The following is a 16,431-nucleotide window of genomic DNA, read 5'->3' as shown; positions in this document are numbered from 1 at the left end:
ACTGGGTTCACTTCTTTGTCATGTTCAGGTAACTTGGTTTCTTCTTTGTTATGTTCAAGTAACTGGGTTCTCTTCCTTGTAACTTTGATCTCTTCCTGTTCCTTACCTTCTTTATATTATAGAAGGTAGGAGACCTGGACATTTCATTTCTTGTATACAGTTACCAAATAGTACAAAGTTTCTGCCTGGCAAATAGCCATTGTGCTTGACCTCATTTTTATGGTACATTGACTGCTTGAAAAAAATGTAGACTTTCTTATCACTTGATTTTCTCACTTATGAGTGATATTCATGAACAACTATATTTTTTTATATAAATTATTGTAAAGTCAACATGTAGGCAAGACAGAAGTAGCCTGACCTTGATTAAAAAAAATAAGGTGATGAGGTATGATTGCCAATGAGACAATTATCCACAGAGACCAAATATTGTGGATGTAAGCAGATATTGAACTTATCATGTTTCAACAAACAGCGTTAAGTTTTATTAGTAGGTCTGTTTCTCATATACTAACAGCAATTGGTCAACTATTTTTGGTTTGATACATAAAACGATTGTGAGGTATGCATGTCTGTATAAAGGGTTCACCTAACCTTGACCTCATTTCATGAATCAGTGATCAAAGTTAAGTTTTCATGGTCAGACCATTGTCACAAACAATATAATGCATATGTAGTGTAAAAATAGAATGATTGAAAGGTGTACATATCCAAATTACAGGGTTACTCCCACCTTGGCCTCATTTCATCATTCATTGGTTTATGTTAAGTTTATTCAGATACTCTAGGCAAAAGGTTAACTATATTTGGTGTACGAAATGATGTAAGGTGAAAAACATATCTGTCTGAATGTGTGCATTGGACCATGACCTCATTTTCATGAATCATTGATAATGTCAAGTCTATGTGAAACCTGTAAAAAACTTATCTCAAGGACTAATATCAACACAAAATTCAATTATATTCAGGAAAGAAGACAAGACAATTCTGAGCATGTGCACTCCTGTGATAAATTAACTTATTTTGAAGCAGGTATACATCTGTTTTTGAATGATTTTGTTGTGAACTTTTGTCTAAATAGTCTCCATTTTCGACTTATAACTATACAAACAGTGTCAGTTGCCATAAATTTAGGAAAAGTGTTAGTTTGTTGCCATAACTTTAGAAACAATGTCAGTTTATTAAGTTTCCCAAACAAAGTTTTGAGACTTATTGTTTTTGCTCAGTTCTTATTATTTTTATTATTCTTCTTCTTCTTTTTCTTTTTCTTTTTCTTCTGCCGCTTTAAAGATGAACTTGTCCGCAGCGGTTCTCCAAATCATTTGTCAGATTTACTTAGGGTTTCATAAAATATTAGACTAACATGTCTAGGGGAGCCATCAATCTTTGTTTGTGCATTGGGGTTTATTTAGGGGTATTTTAAGGGACCTAAAGAAGGGAGGGGTTTACTATAGAACCCTATGGGATTTTATTTTTTTAAATTTTCAAATGACTATAACTTGAAAACAGTAAGTGATAGACACACACAGTCTTCAGTAATGATCACAAGACAATCAAACAAATCAAATAAATTATAGGGTGAGTCCCTGGTGGTCACTCCCACCCCCACCCCCTCCCCCTTCAATTTGAGAATGTGCTTTTATCTTGTAAACGGTCAAGATCCCCACCCCTAAACCATATATATTCATGTATGGGACAATAAAACAATTAAAATGAAATATAGGGGGAGTCCCTGGGGGTCACCCCCACCCCCTCCTATTTGAGAACTTGTAAATGGTCGAGATCCCCACCCCTAAACCATATATATTCTTGTATGGGACAATAAAACAAATCAAATGAAATATAGGGGGAGTCTCTGGGGGTCACCCCACCCCCTCCTGTTTGAGAACTTGTAAACGGTCGAGATCCCCACCCCTAAACCATATATATTCTGGTAAGGGACAATAAAACAAATCAAATGAAATAAAGGGGAAGTCCACGGGGGTCAACCCCACCCCCCTTTTTTTTAAAAACTTGTAAATGATCAAGATCCCCACCCCGAAACCATATATATTCTTGTAAGGAACAATAAAACAAATCAAATGAAATATAGGGGAAGTCCACTGGGGTCACCCCCACCCCCTTCTTTTTGATAACTTGTAAACAGTCGAGGTCCTACCCCAACCCATATATATTCTTGTATGGGACAATAAAACAAATCAAATGAAATATAGGGGAAGTCCACGGGGGTCACCCCCACCCCTCTTTTTTTTGAAAACTCGTAAACAGTCGAGATCCCCACCCCTAATCCATATATATTCTTGTATGGGACAAAAAAACGAATCAAACGAAATAAAGGGCGAGTCCCTTTGGGATCACAACCCCCCACCCCTTTTGAGAACTTGTAAACGGTCGAGATCCAATCCCCTAAACCATATATATTCCTGTTCGTCATTTCAAGAAGATTTGAATGACATACAGGGTCAACCCTTAGGCGTCACTTATGCATATCACTTTACTAGACCAAACCAATTTGAACTGGACTTACCCAATGTCACGTGACCATGGGAATGACGAATTATGGGAGCTTTGTTTGGGAGACTTTATAACAGCATCCTGTTACAATTATTTCTTGTTGTTATAACTTTAGGAGCAATGTCAGTTTATTATCATAACTTTAGAAACAATGTCAGTTTGTTGCCAAAACTTTTGGAACACTGTCAGTTTGCTACCATAATATTGGGAACAGTGTCAGTATGTTGCTTTAACTGTAGGAACAGTGTCAGTTTGATATCATAACTTTAGGGACAGTGTCAGTTTATTGCCATAACTTTATGAACAGTGTACGTTTGTTACCATACATTTAGGAAAAGTGTCAGTTTGTTGCCATAACTTTAAGAAATAGTGTCAGTTTGTTGCAATTTCATTAGGAATGGTGTCAGTTTGTTGCCATAACTTTAGGAAAATTTCCTATTGAAGGTCGGGGTTTTCTCCAGGCACTCCGGCTTCCTCCACCAATAAAAACTGGCCGCCACAAAATAGACCAAAAGTGGCGCTTAAAAGTGGTTTTAAAACACCAACAATCAATCAATCAAAGAACAGTGTCATTTTGTTGCCATAACTTTAGGAACAATGTCAGTTTATTGATATAACTTTAGGAGCAATGTCGGTTTATTATTATAACTTTAGAAACAATGTCAGTTTGTTGCCATAATATTAGGAAGTGTCAGTATGTTGTTATAACTCTAGGAACAGTGTCAGTTTGTTGTCATAACTTTAGGGACAGTGTCATTTATTACCATAACTTTATGAACAGTGCCAGTTTATTACCATACATTGATGGAAAAGTGTCAGTTTGTTGCCATACAGATCAAGTTCGAATTTTGTTCTGATCTGATGATTTTGTACTTTGACTTAGAAAAATTACTCAAATAATCAGTTTTCCACACTTTTTTTTGTCAATCTTGAAGATATTGATTTGATAATTGGTGTATACTTTTATCATGACAAGTTACAGTTCAAGTTTGAATTTTGTTTCGGTCTGATGATTTTGTGCAGAGTTATGGTCCTTGGACTTAGAAAATTCACTCAAATAATCAGTTTTCCGCACTTTTTTTTCGTCATGCTTGAAGACATTGATTTGAAAATTGGTATATATTTTTATCATGACAAGTTATAGATCAAGTTAGAATTTTGTTCCAATACAATGAATTTTTAACCGGTATGGGACTATGTATTGCCATGCAATACTCACAGAATGCTTGTTGTTATAACTTTAGGAACAATGTCAGTTTATTATTTTAACTTTAGAAACAATGTCAGTTTGTTGCCATAACTTTGGGAACACTGTCAGTTTGTTGCCATAACTTTAGGAGCAATGTCAGTTTATTATTATAAATTTAGGGACAGTGTCAGTTTGTTGCCATTACTTTAGGAACAATGTCAGTTTGTTGCAATAACTTTAGGAACAATGTCAGTTTATTATTTTAACTTTAGGAACAATGTCAGTTTGTTGCCATAACTTTAAGAAACAGTGTCAGATTGTTGCCAATACATTAAGGAACAGTGTTATTAATTATGATTTTCATATTGAGTTTATGTTTCATTCCAGTATGACTGACTTTTGGTGATTAGGCAGCAGATTGGGATGGGGTTGAATTGGTATGGTACCATCTACATATTAAATTTAAACTGCCTTTCTGTTTTTTTCTGACATATATTTGACTATTAAACACTTCATTGGAAATCTCTAAACCAATTCCAGGGTTTCAGTATATGTACATTAACCAAGGAAGTGACTTGTAGAATTGTTTTTTCTCTGCATTTCTGTGAGAACAGCTGGTTGAGTGTTGCTGTACTGTTTGTAAAAGATAATTATAAATACTGTTGACTAGAAAGGCTTCAGTCAATTTCTGTATTAATTGAATAGTTTCTACTTTCTAATGGTGTTATTTTATTACAATGGCTTAGGGCTGGTTCTGACTATTCCCAAGTAATGACTTGATCAAGATTAATATTTTGTCATGCGGAGTGTTTTCATTTCTATCAAAACAACCATTTCTCTTAGGATTAGATTACTTGGTGCAAATTACTGGTTCAAATTTCACAGAGGAAATAAAGAGTCAGTTCTTTGAAATCATCAGAATAAAATAAAATTTGAATTTAAATGTTTGATAATATCTATTTTCTATATTGGTTTCAAAAGTGCAAGTGTATTATAAAGAAGTTTTAGGCAACTTCCTGCTTTTAGGGTTTAAATTTGTCAATCAATAAATGTTTTTATGAAAAATATTTTGCTAGTTTTATAAATTAATTTGTGAAGATTTGTTCCAGCATTCTTAAAATTCTTTGTAAATATCATTCTTGATCTGAAAATAAATTACTAACTTTGATTTGCTCTTGAAAACAGAAGATATTTACTGATTTATTTTGTTTATTTCATTCTCATAAATTTTCACCACTTTGCAAGAAGTAGTGACCCAAGTAAAGGAAAAGATATTGCTCATGAGGCTGTTTTATTGCTATGTTTGTGTCACTATTATATCAGGTGTCTATTGAATTAGATAAAAGCATTGATAGTCCTGGAAGGAAACTGTGTTCTATCCCAACCAATGAGACTTCTTTCAAATGGTCAACATTCTTTCAGGAAAACAGGTGATGTTTGTCATCTGACCTCAATTTCTCGACTTGCTTCTCATCAGTATATTCCTTGTTTAATTGGTACTTGATATATATATATACCTTTTCTATACAAAATGTCAGTAACTTTATTTGTTTTGCAGTGAAGCATCTGTAGATACATCTGACTCCCAGAAACAGCCTTCAGCTTACATGGTAGAAGACAAATCACAGAGGGAGGATGCTAAATCAACTTATGTAGTAAGGATAACCTAGATCTGATTAACGATCCTGTGTGCACACTTCCTGTATGGGGATCTGACGCTGATCTTATTTACTTTCTGTAGTGAAGATTGTTTTGGGATTTTCAGGATCCATTTTTTTGTGCAAACCTTCAAAAAGAGGCAGAATTAAATCTCATTTGTTAACATAATAATTATCAAAACAGAAAGTAAAAATGACCATTGTCAGATATTTATAAGGGAAGCATGGACACAGAATCTATATTTCAATTAGAATGTAGTTTTTATGTCTCACAGGCAGGTTTTACAGGTTTACTCTTGTGAGTAAATGTGCACATCTTGAAGTAGGTTTGTGGATGGTACCTTGAGTAAACCATTACCAAATCATTTAAAAATGTTGGAACATGTTAGAGAAGCCTAAACAGAGATCATGTTTGAATTTCACTTCTTTCATTCTAGACTTATATCCCTTGATAAAAAAAAAAAGACAGCATTTTGGTTTCCACACATTGACAGTGGAATCCCCTGTGTCCGAGCGGCTGGTGATATCGCACATTATCTGATTTCATCATATCCCCAATGTAACACAGATAGAATCGTTCTTATAATTGTTTTAGTCTTCTGAAAATGACAAAAAAGATCGAAATTGATAAGTGCAAGCATAAATTTACACTTGCAATCCCATGATTATCCATATTTAGCCATATGCCATAGAAAAAATTACATCGTCAGATAAAATTGGTTTCATTTTAAGTTAAATTTTTGTCGAGCCTGCGATTTTTGTTGGAGAAAGTTCGACATAGGGATAGTGATCCGGTTAGCTAACTTCTTAAAAGCTTAATATTTCAGAAGGTAGAAGACCTGGATGCTTCATACTTTGTATATAGATGCCTTATGATATAAAGTTTCCGTCTGTCATATGTCCATTGTCCTTGACCTCATTTTCATGGTTCAGTGACTACTTGAAAAAAAAGTTAAGATTTTTTTAATATTAATTTCTCTCTTATTATGAGTAATAGGATAACTATATTTGGTATGTGCGTACCTTGCAAGGTCCTCATGTCTGTCAGACAGTTTTCACTTGACCTCGACCTCATTTCATGGATCAGTGAACTAGCTTAAGTTTTGGTGGTCAAGTCCATATCTCAGATACTATAAGCAATAGGTCTACTATATTTGGTGTATGTAATGATTGTAAGGTGAACATGTCCAACTGGCAGGTGTCATCTGACCTTGACCTCATTTTCATGGTTCAGTGGTAATAGTTAAGTTTTTGTGTTTTGGTCTGTTTTTCTAATACTGTATGCAAAAGGTCAACTATATTTGGTGTATGGAAATATTTTATGATGTACATGTCAGTCTGGCAGGTTTTATTTGACCTTGACCTCATTTTCACAGTTCATTGCTCAATGTTAAGTTTTTCTGTTTTTCTAATACTGTATGCAATAGGTCAACTATATTTGGTGTACAGAAATATTTTATGATGTACATGTCAGTCTGGCAGGTTTTATTTGACCTTGACCTTATTTTCACAGTTCATTGCTCAATGTTAAGTTTTTATGTTTTGGTCTGTTTTTCTAATACTGTATTCAGTAGGTCAACTATATTTGGTGTATTGAAATATTTTATGATGTACATGTCAGTCTGTCAGGTTTTATTTGACCTTGACCTCATTTTCACGATTCATTGCTCAATGTTAAGTTTTTTGTTTTGGTCTGTTTTTTTAATACTGTATGCAATAGGTCAACTATATTTGGTATATGGAAATATTTAACGATATACATGTCAGTCTGGCAGGTTTTATTTGACCTTGACCTCATTTTCACAGTTCATTGGTCAATGTTAAGTTTTTGTGTTTTGGTCTGGTTTTTTTTAATACTGTATGCAGTAGGTCAACTATATTTAGTTTATGGAAATATTTAACGATGTACATGTCAGTCTGGCAGGTTTTATTTGACCTTTACCTCATTTTCATGGTTCATTGCGCAATGTTAAGTTTTTGTGTTTTGGTCTGTTTTTCTTAAACTTTAAGTAATAGGTCAACTATATTTGGTGTATGGGATGATTGTAAGGTGTTTATGTCTGTCTGGCAGGTATCATCTGACCTTCACCTCATTTTCATGATTCATTGGTCAATATAGAATTTCCATGATTTGGTCTGTTTCTTTTATACTATAAGCAATAGGTCATCTATATTCTGTGTATAGAATGATTGTATTAAAGGTGTACATGTATTTTGGCCTTGGTTTATCTGACCTTGACCTCATTTTCTTGGATCATAAATGTTAATGTGATACTTGTAGTAAAACTTTAAATGTAGGACTATCAACATAAAATCAAGGTCAGTATAGAAGGCGAGGCATTTCAGCTTGTGCACTCTTGTTATCAAAATGAAATAAATTTTGCTCCCACAGTCTGATTAAAACTGAGCTATATTTCATAGTAAAAATTCTTTCCTGTATTTAAAATTAGCGAATGTCAGGGTTTTCCCAAATTTTGGACACACATTCCATAAAATCTTTATGGTGAAACCATACATAAAGAAGATTTCATGAAATTAAAGTACATTGGATTGGGGACCAAATTGCAATACATTATCTTCAAGTTATGATCAAGACAAAAATACATATTTTCTTTTATGTAATCAACTGATAGATTTTGAAATAAAATTTAGAACTGTTGCTGTTGAAATGACAATTTCCCAATGATAAACATTTCTGATGTGACTTTACCCTGAGTTTTTCTGAGTTATGCCAATAACTGCCAGTCTGTGACAATCTTGATAGAAGACCAGCTTGCGACATGTCAAGCAATTTTCTTGCATACTTTTATCCAATTAATGCATATCTTATGTACAGTGACAAGCTACTTTGAGCCTTTGGTTTTTATTCACGGTGTCATCTTTGTTTAGATATGTCATAATCTTTCTGATTTTCATTCACAGTGTCGTCTTAGTTTAGATATGTCATAATCTTTCTGAATTTCATTCACGGGTTGCCGTATAACAGGACATTGTTCTGAACCACTTTTATGTTGTTAGGATTCTACGATTATTGAGTTCGTATTCAGGATATTGTTATAAGATAGTCAGCCATGACTGCTAATTGACTAGATATATATTTTTTATTTCTTTGAAGATTATTATTAAGTCGAATTATTGATGGTAGTAAAAAATGAAAAATAAGTAATATCCGTTGGAATGTAATCCTATAGAATTAAAGACAACTTTTATTACTTCTAGAATTGATATATTTATTAGTTCAAGAGAATTACAAAAGTTCAAGGTTAATTTTGAGATTTCATTTGATCAAAGCAAAATGGATTTCACATTTTCATGTCATGGCTTTTTATAGCTGACTATACAAAAGGGGGTTACTACAGTTCACATTGTATTGTCATATTTGTCTGGCTGTCGCAAAGCTATGGGGATAGTGATCTGATGGCAACAGCGTTAACTAATTACTTAAAAGCTTAATATTTCAGCAGGTACAAGACCTGGATGTTTCATACGTTGTATGCAGATGCCTTATGTTACAAAGTTTCCATCTGTCGTATGTCCATTGTCCTTGACCTCATTTTCATGGTTCAGCAACTGCTTAAAAAAAGAAAAAAATATGTCATGTGCATTTAGATGTTATCTAAATGTATAACATCTAAATGCATTGTTAAAAAGGACTTGACTTGTCTGAATTTATTATGGGTAATATGATAACTATATATTTTGTATATGGATTCCTTGCAAAATCTACATGTCCATTAGACAGGGTTCACCTGACCTTGACGTCATTTCATGGATCAGTGATCAAGGTTAAGTTTTCGTTGTCAAGTCCATATCTCAGATACTGTAAGTAATAGGTCAACTATATTTGGTGTATTGAATGATTTTACCTACACGTCTGTCTAGCAGGTTTCATCTGACCTTGACCTCATTTTCATAGTTGATAAGATAATGTAAAGTTGTATGGTTATATTTGCTTTTCAAATACTGTAAAATGTAAAATTACAAAAATACTCAACTCTAAGGAAATTTCAAAATAGTAGTCCTTTATCAAATGTCAAAATCAAAACCTCAAGGTTAACTATTTTTGGTTTATGGTATGATTGTAAGGTGAATATGTCTGTCTGGCAGGGTTCATCTGACCTTGAACTCATTTACATTGATCATTGATAATGTTAGATTTATGTGAAACTTAAAGTAAAACCTTTATATTACACACTTTCAACATATATTCAGTCATGTTAAGTAAAGTATTTCAGGTGTGAGTGCACTCTTCTTGTTCTATTATCTTTCTAAACTACATGGTAGACAAGTCAATTGGTAATATTATGATGTTACAACATTACCAAGAATCTAAATGTATAACATGTAAATGCATTGTTAAAAGTGACTTGTCTTCCATGTAGTAAGAAACATATTAAAGAAACTGAAGAAGGTCAAGGGTTGAAACTTCTAATAACTGGTTTATTTACTACATACCGTAAAAAGTAGGATGTGATATCCGCTTCGTAATAAGAATGCTACAGACAAACAAAATCTTTGTATCTATGAAAGAATTTAATAAAAGTTTAAAAAGGTTAAAGTAACTTAGTTATTTATTAAGGAATGAAGTCTAACTAGTGAAATGGAATGAATATGTGATGCTTAATTTCTCTCATAAAACTTTATGAAGAAAGTACGCCCACACGGAATTGACATGATACAATAGAATTTCTCTTAATGCAGATGATATTTCAAATGGAGAAAAACTTAAAGAGATGATATTTCAAATGGAGAAAAAAACTTAAAAGATTGATATTTCAAATGGAAAAAAACTTGAGCAGATCTTTTCTGTATTCCTACCTAGTCTTATAAACATGATGTTTAAAATATGTATATGTAATTTGATTCCATCCAAGAATATTAGTGTTTCAATAATTGTGACATAATCTTACTTGGCTCCAAGGCCTCTCATTAAATGTAATTTTCCTCTAAAAGAATCCTTTTTATGGTGTCAATTATAGAACTGATTCTGTAGACTTTTAATTCCTTTATCTCAACAAATTCACAATGTCTTTAAGCTCTATCTTTTCAATTTTGTTGTGGATTGTTTTATTCAATTTTCTCTTGTCCCAGATCATAATTGAATCAGTGACATATATTGAAAAAAGTAATGAAATTTATTTCTATATTCATCTATTTGACCAAATTTAATTGGTAATAATTGTTCTGATTTTGATAAAATGAATTACTTTGTTTTGGTGACATTCACATTGTTAACTGACCAATAAATTCAGGTGTCTATAATGTTACTGGAAGTGCTGTGATTTATAGGTGACATCATTTGCCCTTATTGAAAGCTTCAAACATCTGTCAAGTCCTAAGAAAACAAGAATATTAAGCTTCACAATATAATACAATGAATAAGGCTGAAATCATCTGTAAAAAAGAGCAAGATATGAAGAATTTTGACAACACTCTGTTCTACTTTCTGTTTTAGTGACTTTTTGGGATCCTCTGGTTTTGTTGTAATGATACACACCTTGAAAAATTTGGAGGCAGAAATTTCATTGGTTGATGTAATAATTACAAAAACAGAGAGCAAATCATAGTGTCGTCGGATCCTTCTAAGCAAAGCTTGGAATATTAATCAGATTGGCTTTATTGATACTTTTATTTTGTATTTGGATCATGTAGGAATCTTATGTAGTTTCACCATATAAAAATAAGGAGAAGTGGTATGATTGCCAATGAGACAACTATCCACCTAATTTCAAATGAAGTGGATGTAAGCAATTATAGGCAACCATACGGCCTTCAACAATGAGAAAAACCCATACCTTATAGTCTGCTATAATTTACCACAACATAAAAAATATGAAACAATTCAATTGAGAAAACTAATGGCCTAATTTAAAACAAAACAATTTACGAAAAACAGATATGAAAGACATGAACCAATGACAACCACTGAACTACAGGCTCCTGACTCAGGACAGGCACATAAATAATGTGGTGGGGTTAAACATGTGTGTGAGCACTCAACCCTCCCCCTAACCTGGGACAGTGTGTAACAGCACAACATAAGAACAAACTATAAAAATCAGTTGAAAAAGGCTTAACTCATTAGATCGATAAAAAGCAGAAAAACATCAAACAAAAACAAAAACCGGACGTGGCAGGTTATTTATCCATCCCTCATCCCTAACAACAATAAAAGACACTAAGTACAGATCTGAGAGTACAGGCCTCCTTGTTGATTACAATATGTATCCACCAGAGAAAGTTAAATTTTGTAAACTCTATAATGGGAGGTATGCCGATTAAACTATCTGTAATAGATAAATATTGTAGTCAATAGATTAAAATTGTAGAATCTGTTTTACTAAAGATTTAAAGGAAAATGCTTAGTGTAATGTTCCTATTAGAAATGGTCTAAAATTACATGCATCAAATCTAATCACAAGATGCAATGGTGGAATCTGTTTCTCTAATGATTTTTAGACATTTTTTTATTTCTTTACCAATGATTGGCAAAAATGTTTTCTTTTTATATGACTTCATCATGTATTGTCACATTTTTTCATGATGTCACAATAACAAATTCAGAAGAAAGCAAGAAAATTTTGCGTCACAATTGAATTTTAACCGATGAATAACTGAGATCAAATGAATCACAGGTTGATAATAAAGAGATAATCAACCCATCGGGGAAAGTATAAATTGGCTAAGAATTAGAGAAATAAGATTTATAGTATGTAGTTTGTATTGTAGAGAAATGGAATAAAAAAAATCAATGTATACATTGTTATTAAAGGTGAAAACCTTTCACGAGGCAATAAACTGCAAAAGAAAACTAGTGTTTGCTTCCTTAATTGTGTAATTGATATATAATAAAGTTCTCATGTGAAATTTTGTATGAAGAAAAACCTTGATGACAGGCAATAATTGTATTGAATCTATAAAAGAGATTTCTAAGGAAATTAAAGATGGGTTGAGAGGAAATTATTTTTTGGGTGACAAAAAGCATTGTAATTTAAGGTTAAGACGCAATATCTTGTGGGTGTTTTTATGTTGTTGGACTGTCCATCCTTGTAGCTGACGACAGTGGTTTATTGCTAGTAAATCATTCTTTATAACCAGTGTAACCATATTAAGACCCATTATGTGCTCTGTGAGTTAGATATTTTTAAGAGCTTATCTAAGGTTTTAAGAAAAAGTCAAGATATTTGTTTCCTAAAAAGAGTTGAAATTAAATAAAAAAATAGATAAATATGGGTTTAAGATTAAAGGCAGTACCAGGTAGTACTTATTTTGTAAACTACTTAAAAGAAAAAGGTAAGAAAACAAGTTATTCTTGATCCCTAAAATAGCCCCCTCTTAATTACAAACCTCAACAGTTAACAATCTATAATGGGAATTTATACACTTTTTAATACTAAATCATAATAAACCTGGTTAAGGTAAATGGCTTTGATGTACTAGTATGATTTGTAATTAATCACCAATCTTCATTTGTATTGCATATTTTTGGACACCCTTAATAACATAAAAAAGGAAAAGACAAATAAAGGGAAATAATACTACAATATTACAAAATATATTAAAGACTCAGCTAGTTGTTCACTATACTTATGTTTTGCATTCTTTTCTCCTCCTCCTTTGTCTTATTATACAATGCATCAGTATGTTTTGCATTCTTTTCTCCTCCTCCTTTGTCTTATTATACAATGCATCAGTATGTTTTACATTCTTTTCTCCTCCTCCTTTGTCTTATTATACAATGCATCAGTATGTTTTGCATTCTTTTCTCCTCCTCCTTTGTCTTATTATACAATGCATCAGTATGTTTTACATTCTTTTCTCCTCCTCCTTTGTCTTATTATACAATGCATCAGTATGTTTTACATTCTTTTCTCCTCCTCCTTTGTCTTATTATACAATGCATCAGTATGTTTTACATTGTTTTCTCCTCCTCCTTTGTCTTATTATACAATGCATCAGTATGTTTTGTATTCTTTTCTCCTCCTCCTTTGTCTTATTATACAATGCATCAGTATGTTTTGTATTCTTTTCTCCTCCTCCTTTGTCTTATAATACAATGCATCAGTATGTTTTGTATTCTTTTCTCCTCCTCCTTTGTCTTATTATACAATGCATCAGTATGTTTTGTATTCTTTTCTCCTCCTCCTTTGTCTTATTATACAATGCATCAGTATGTTTTACATTCTTTTCTCCTCCTCCTTTGTCTTATTATACAATGCATCAGTATGTTTTACATTCTTTTCTCCTCCTCCTTTGTCTTATTATACAATGCATCAGTATGTTTTGTATTCTTTTCTCCTCCTCCTTTGTCTTATAATACAATGCATCAGTATGTTTTGCATTCTTTTCTCCTGCTCCTTTGTCTTATTATACAATGCATCAGTATGTTTTACATTCTTTTCTCCTCCTCCTCCTTTGTCTTATTATACAATGCATCAGTATGTTTTGCATTCTTTTCTCCTGCTCCTTTGTCTTATTATACAATGCATCAGTATGTTTTACATTCTTTTCTCCTCCTCCTTTGTCTTATTATACAATGCATCAGTATGTTTTACATTCTTTTCTCCTCCTCCTTTGTCTTATTATACAATGTATACAATGCATCAGTATGTTTTGTATTCTTTTCTCCTCCTCCTTTGTCTTATTATACAATGCATCAGTATGTTTTACATTCTTTTCTCCTCCTCCTTTGTCTTATTATACAATGCATCAGTATGTTTTGTATTCTTTTCTCCTCCTCCTTTGTCTTATTATACAATGCATCAGTATGTTTTGTATTCTTTTCTCCTCCTCCTTTGTCTTATTATACAATGCATCAGTATGTTTTACATTCTTTTCTCCTCCTCCTTTGTCTTATTATACAATGCATCAGTATGTTTTGCATTCTTTTCTCCTCCTCCTCCTTTGTCTTATTATACAATGCATCAGTATGTTTTGCATTCTTTTCTCCTCCTCCTTTGTCTTATTATACAATGCATCAGTATGTTTTGTATTCTTTTCTCCTCCTCCTTTGTCTTATAATACAATGCATCAGTATATTTTACATTCTTTTCTCCACCTCCTTTGTCTTATTATACAATGCATCAGTATGTTTAACATTCTTTTCTCCTCCTCCTTTCTCTTATTATACAATGCATCAGTATGTTTTGCATTCTTTTCTCCTCCTCCTCCTTTGTCTTATTATACAATGCATCAGTATGTTTTGTATTCTTTTCTCCTCCTCCTTTGTCTTATTATACAATGCATCAGTATGTTTTACATTCTTTTCTCCTCCTCCTTTGTCTTATTATACAATGCATCAGTATGTTTTACATTCTTTTCTCCTCCTCCTTTGTCTTATTATACAATGCATCAGTATGTTTTGTATTCTTTTCTCCTCCTCCTTTGTCTTATTATACAATGCATCAGTATGTTTTGTATTCTTTTCTCCTCCTCCTTTGTCTTATTATACAATGCATCAGTATGTTTTGCATTCTTTTCTCCTCCTCCTTTGTCTTATTATACAATGCATCAGTATGTTTTGTATTCTTTTCTCCTCCTCCTTTGTCTTATAATACAATGCATCAGTATGTTTTGTATTCTTTTCTCCTCCTCCTTTGTCTTATTATACAATGCATCAGTATGTTTTGTATTCTTTTCTCCTCCTCCTTTGTCTTATTATACAATGCATCAGTATGTTTTGTATTCTTTTCTCCTCCTCCTTTGTCTTATTATACAATGCATCAGTATGTTTTGTATTCTTTTCTCCTCCTCCTCCTTTGTCTTATTATACAATGCATCAGTATGTTTTGTATTCTTTTCTCCTCCTCCTTTGTCTTATAATACAATGCATCAGTATGTTTTGTATTCTTTTCTCCTCCTCCTTTGTCTTATTATACAATGCATCAGTATGTTTAACATTCTTTTCTCCTCCTCCTTTGTCTTATTATACAATGCATCAGTATGTTTTGCATTCTTTTCTCCTCCTCCTCCTTTGTCTTATTATACAATGCATCAGTATGTTTTGCATTCTTTTCTCCTCCTCCTTTGTCTTATTATACAATGCATCAGTATGTTTTGCATTCTTTTCTCCTCCTCCTTTGTCTTATTATACAATGTATACAATGCATCAGTATGTTTTGCATTCTTTTCTCCTCCTCCTTTGTCTTATTATACAATGCATCAGTATGTTTAACATTCTTTTCTCCTCCTCCTTTGTCTTATTATACAATGCATCAGTATGTTTTGCATTCTTTTCTCCTCCTCCTCCTTTGTCTTATTATACAATGCATCAGTATGTTTTACATTCTTTTCTCCTCCTCCTTTGTCTTATTATACAATGCATCAGTATGTTTTGTATTCTTTTCTCCTCCTCCTTTGTCTTATTATACAATGCATCAGTATGTTTTGTATTCTTTTCTCCTCCTCCTTTGTCTTATTATACAATGCATCAGTATGTTTTACATTCTTTTCTCCTCCTCCTTTGTCTTATTATACAATGCATCAGTATGTTTTGTATTCTTTTCTCCTCCTCCTTTGTCTTATTATACAATGCATCAGTATGTTTTGCATTCTTTTCTCCTCCTCCTTTGTCTTATAATACAATGCATCAGTATGTTTAACATTCTTTTCTCCTCCTCCTTTGTCTTATTATACAATGCATCAGTATGTTTTGCATTCTTTTCTCCTCCTCCTTTGTCTTATTATACAATGCATCAGTATGTTTTGTATTCTTTTCTCCTCCTCCTTTGTCTTATAATACAATGCATCAGTATGTTTTGTATTCTTTTCTCCTCCTCCTTTGTCTTATTATACAATGCATCAGTATGTTTTACATTCTTTTCTCCTCCTCCTTTGTCTTATTATACAATGCATCAGTATGTTTTACATTCTTTTCTCCTCCTCCTTTGTCTTATAATACAATGCATCAGTATGTTTTGTATTCTTTTCTCCACCTCCTTTGTCTTATTATACAATGCATCAGTATGTTTTACATTCTTTTCTCCTCCTCCTTTGTCTTATTATACAATGCATCAGTATGTTTTGTATTCTTTTCTCCTCCTCCTTTGTCTTATTATACAATGCATCAGT

At 32.6% G+C, this 16,431-nt stretch overlaps 1 protein-coding gene across 11 annotated transcripts in view; it reads left to right on the top strand.

Moving 5' to 3' along the window:
* LOC127703103 (leucine-rich repeat and coiled-coil domain-containing protein 1-like) overlaps nt 1-16,431 on the top strand; it is a 127,992-nt gene that overhangs the window by 62,992 nt on the left and 48,569 nt on the right. For all 11 annotated transcript variants that reach the window (XM_052207534.1, XM_052207545.1, XM_052207538.1 and 8 more), the window contains one exon: nt 5,262-5,358. In XM_052207534.1, coding sequence (XP_052063494.1) covers nt 5,262-5,358 — 97 coding nt within the window. The remainder of the gene's footprint in view (nt 1-5,261; nt 5,359-16,431) is intronic.

This window comes from Mytilus californianus, unplaced genomic scaffold (genome assembly GCF_021869535.1).
Source record: "Mytilus californianus isolate M0D057914Y unplaced genomic scaffold, xbMytCali1.0.p SCAF_5, whole genome shotgun sequence".
Classification (NCBI taxonomy): domain Eukaryota; kingdom Metazoa; phylum Mollusca; class Bivalvia; order Mytilida; family Mytilidae; genus Mytilus; species Mytilus californianus.
The sequence above is the reverse complement of the archived record's forward strand: the minus strand, read 5'-3'. Positions and strand labels throughout refer to the sequence as shown.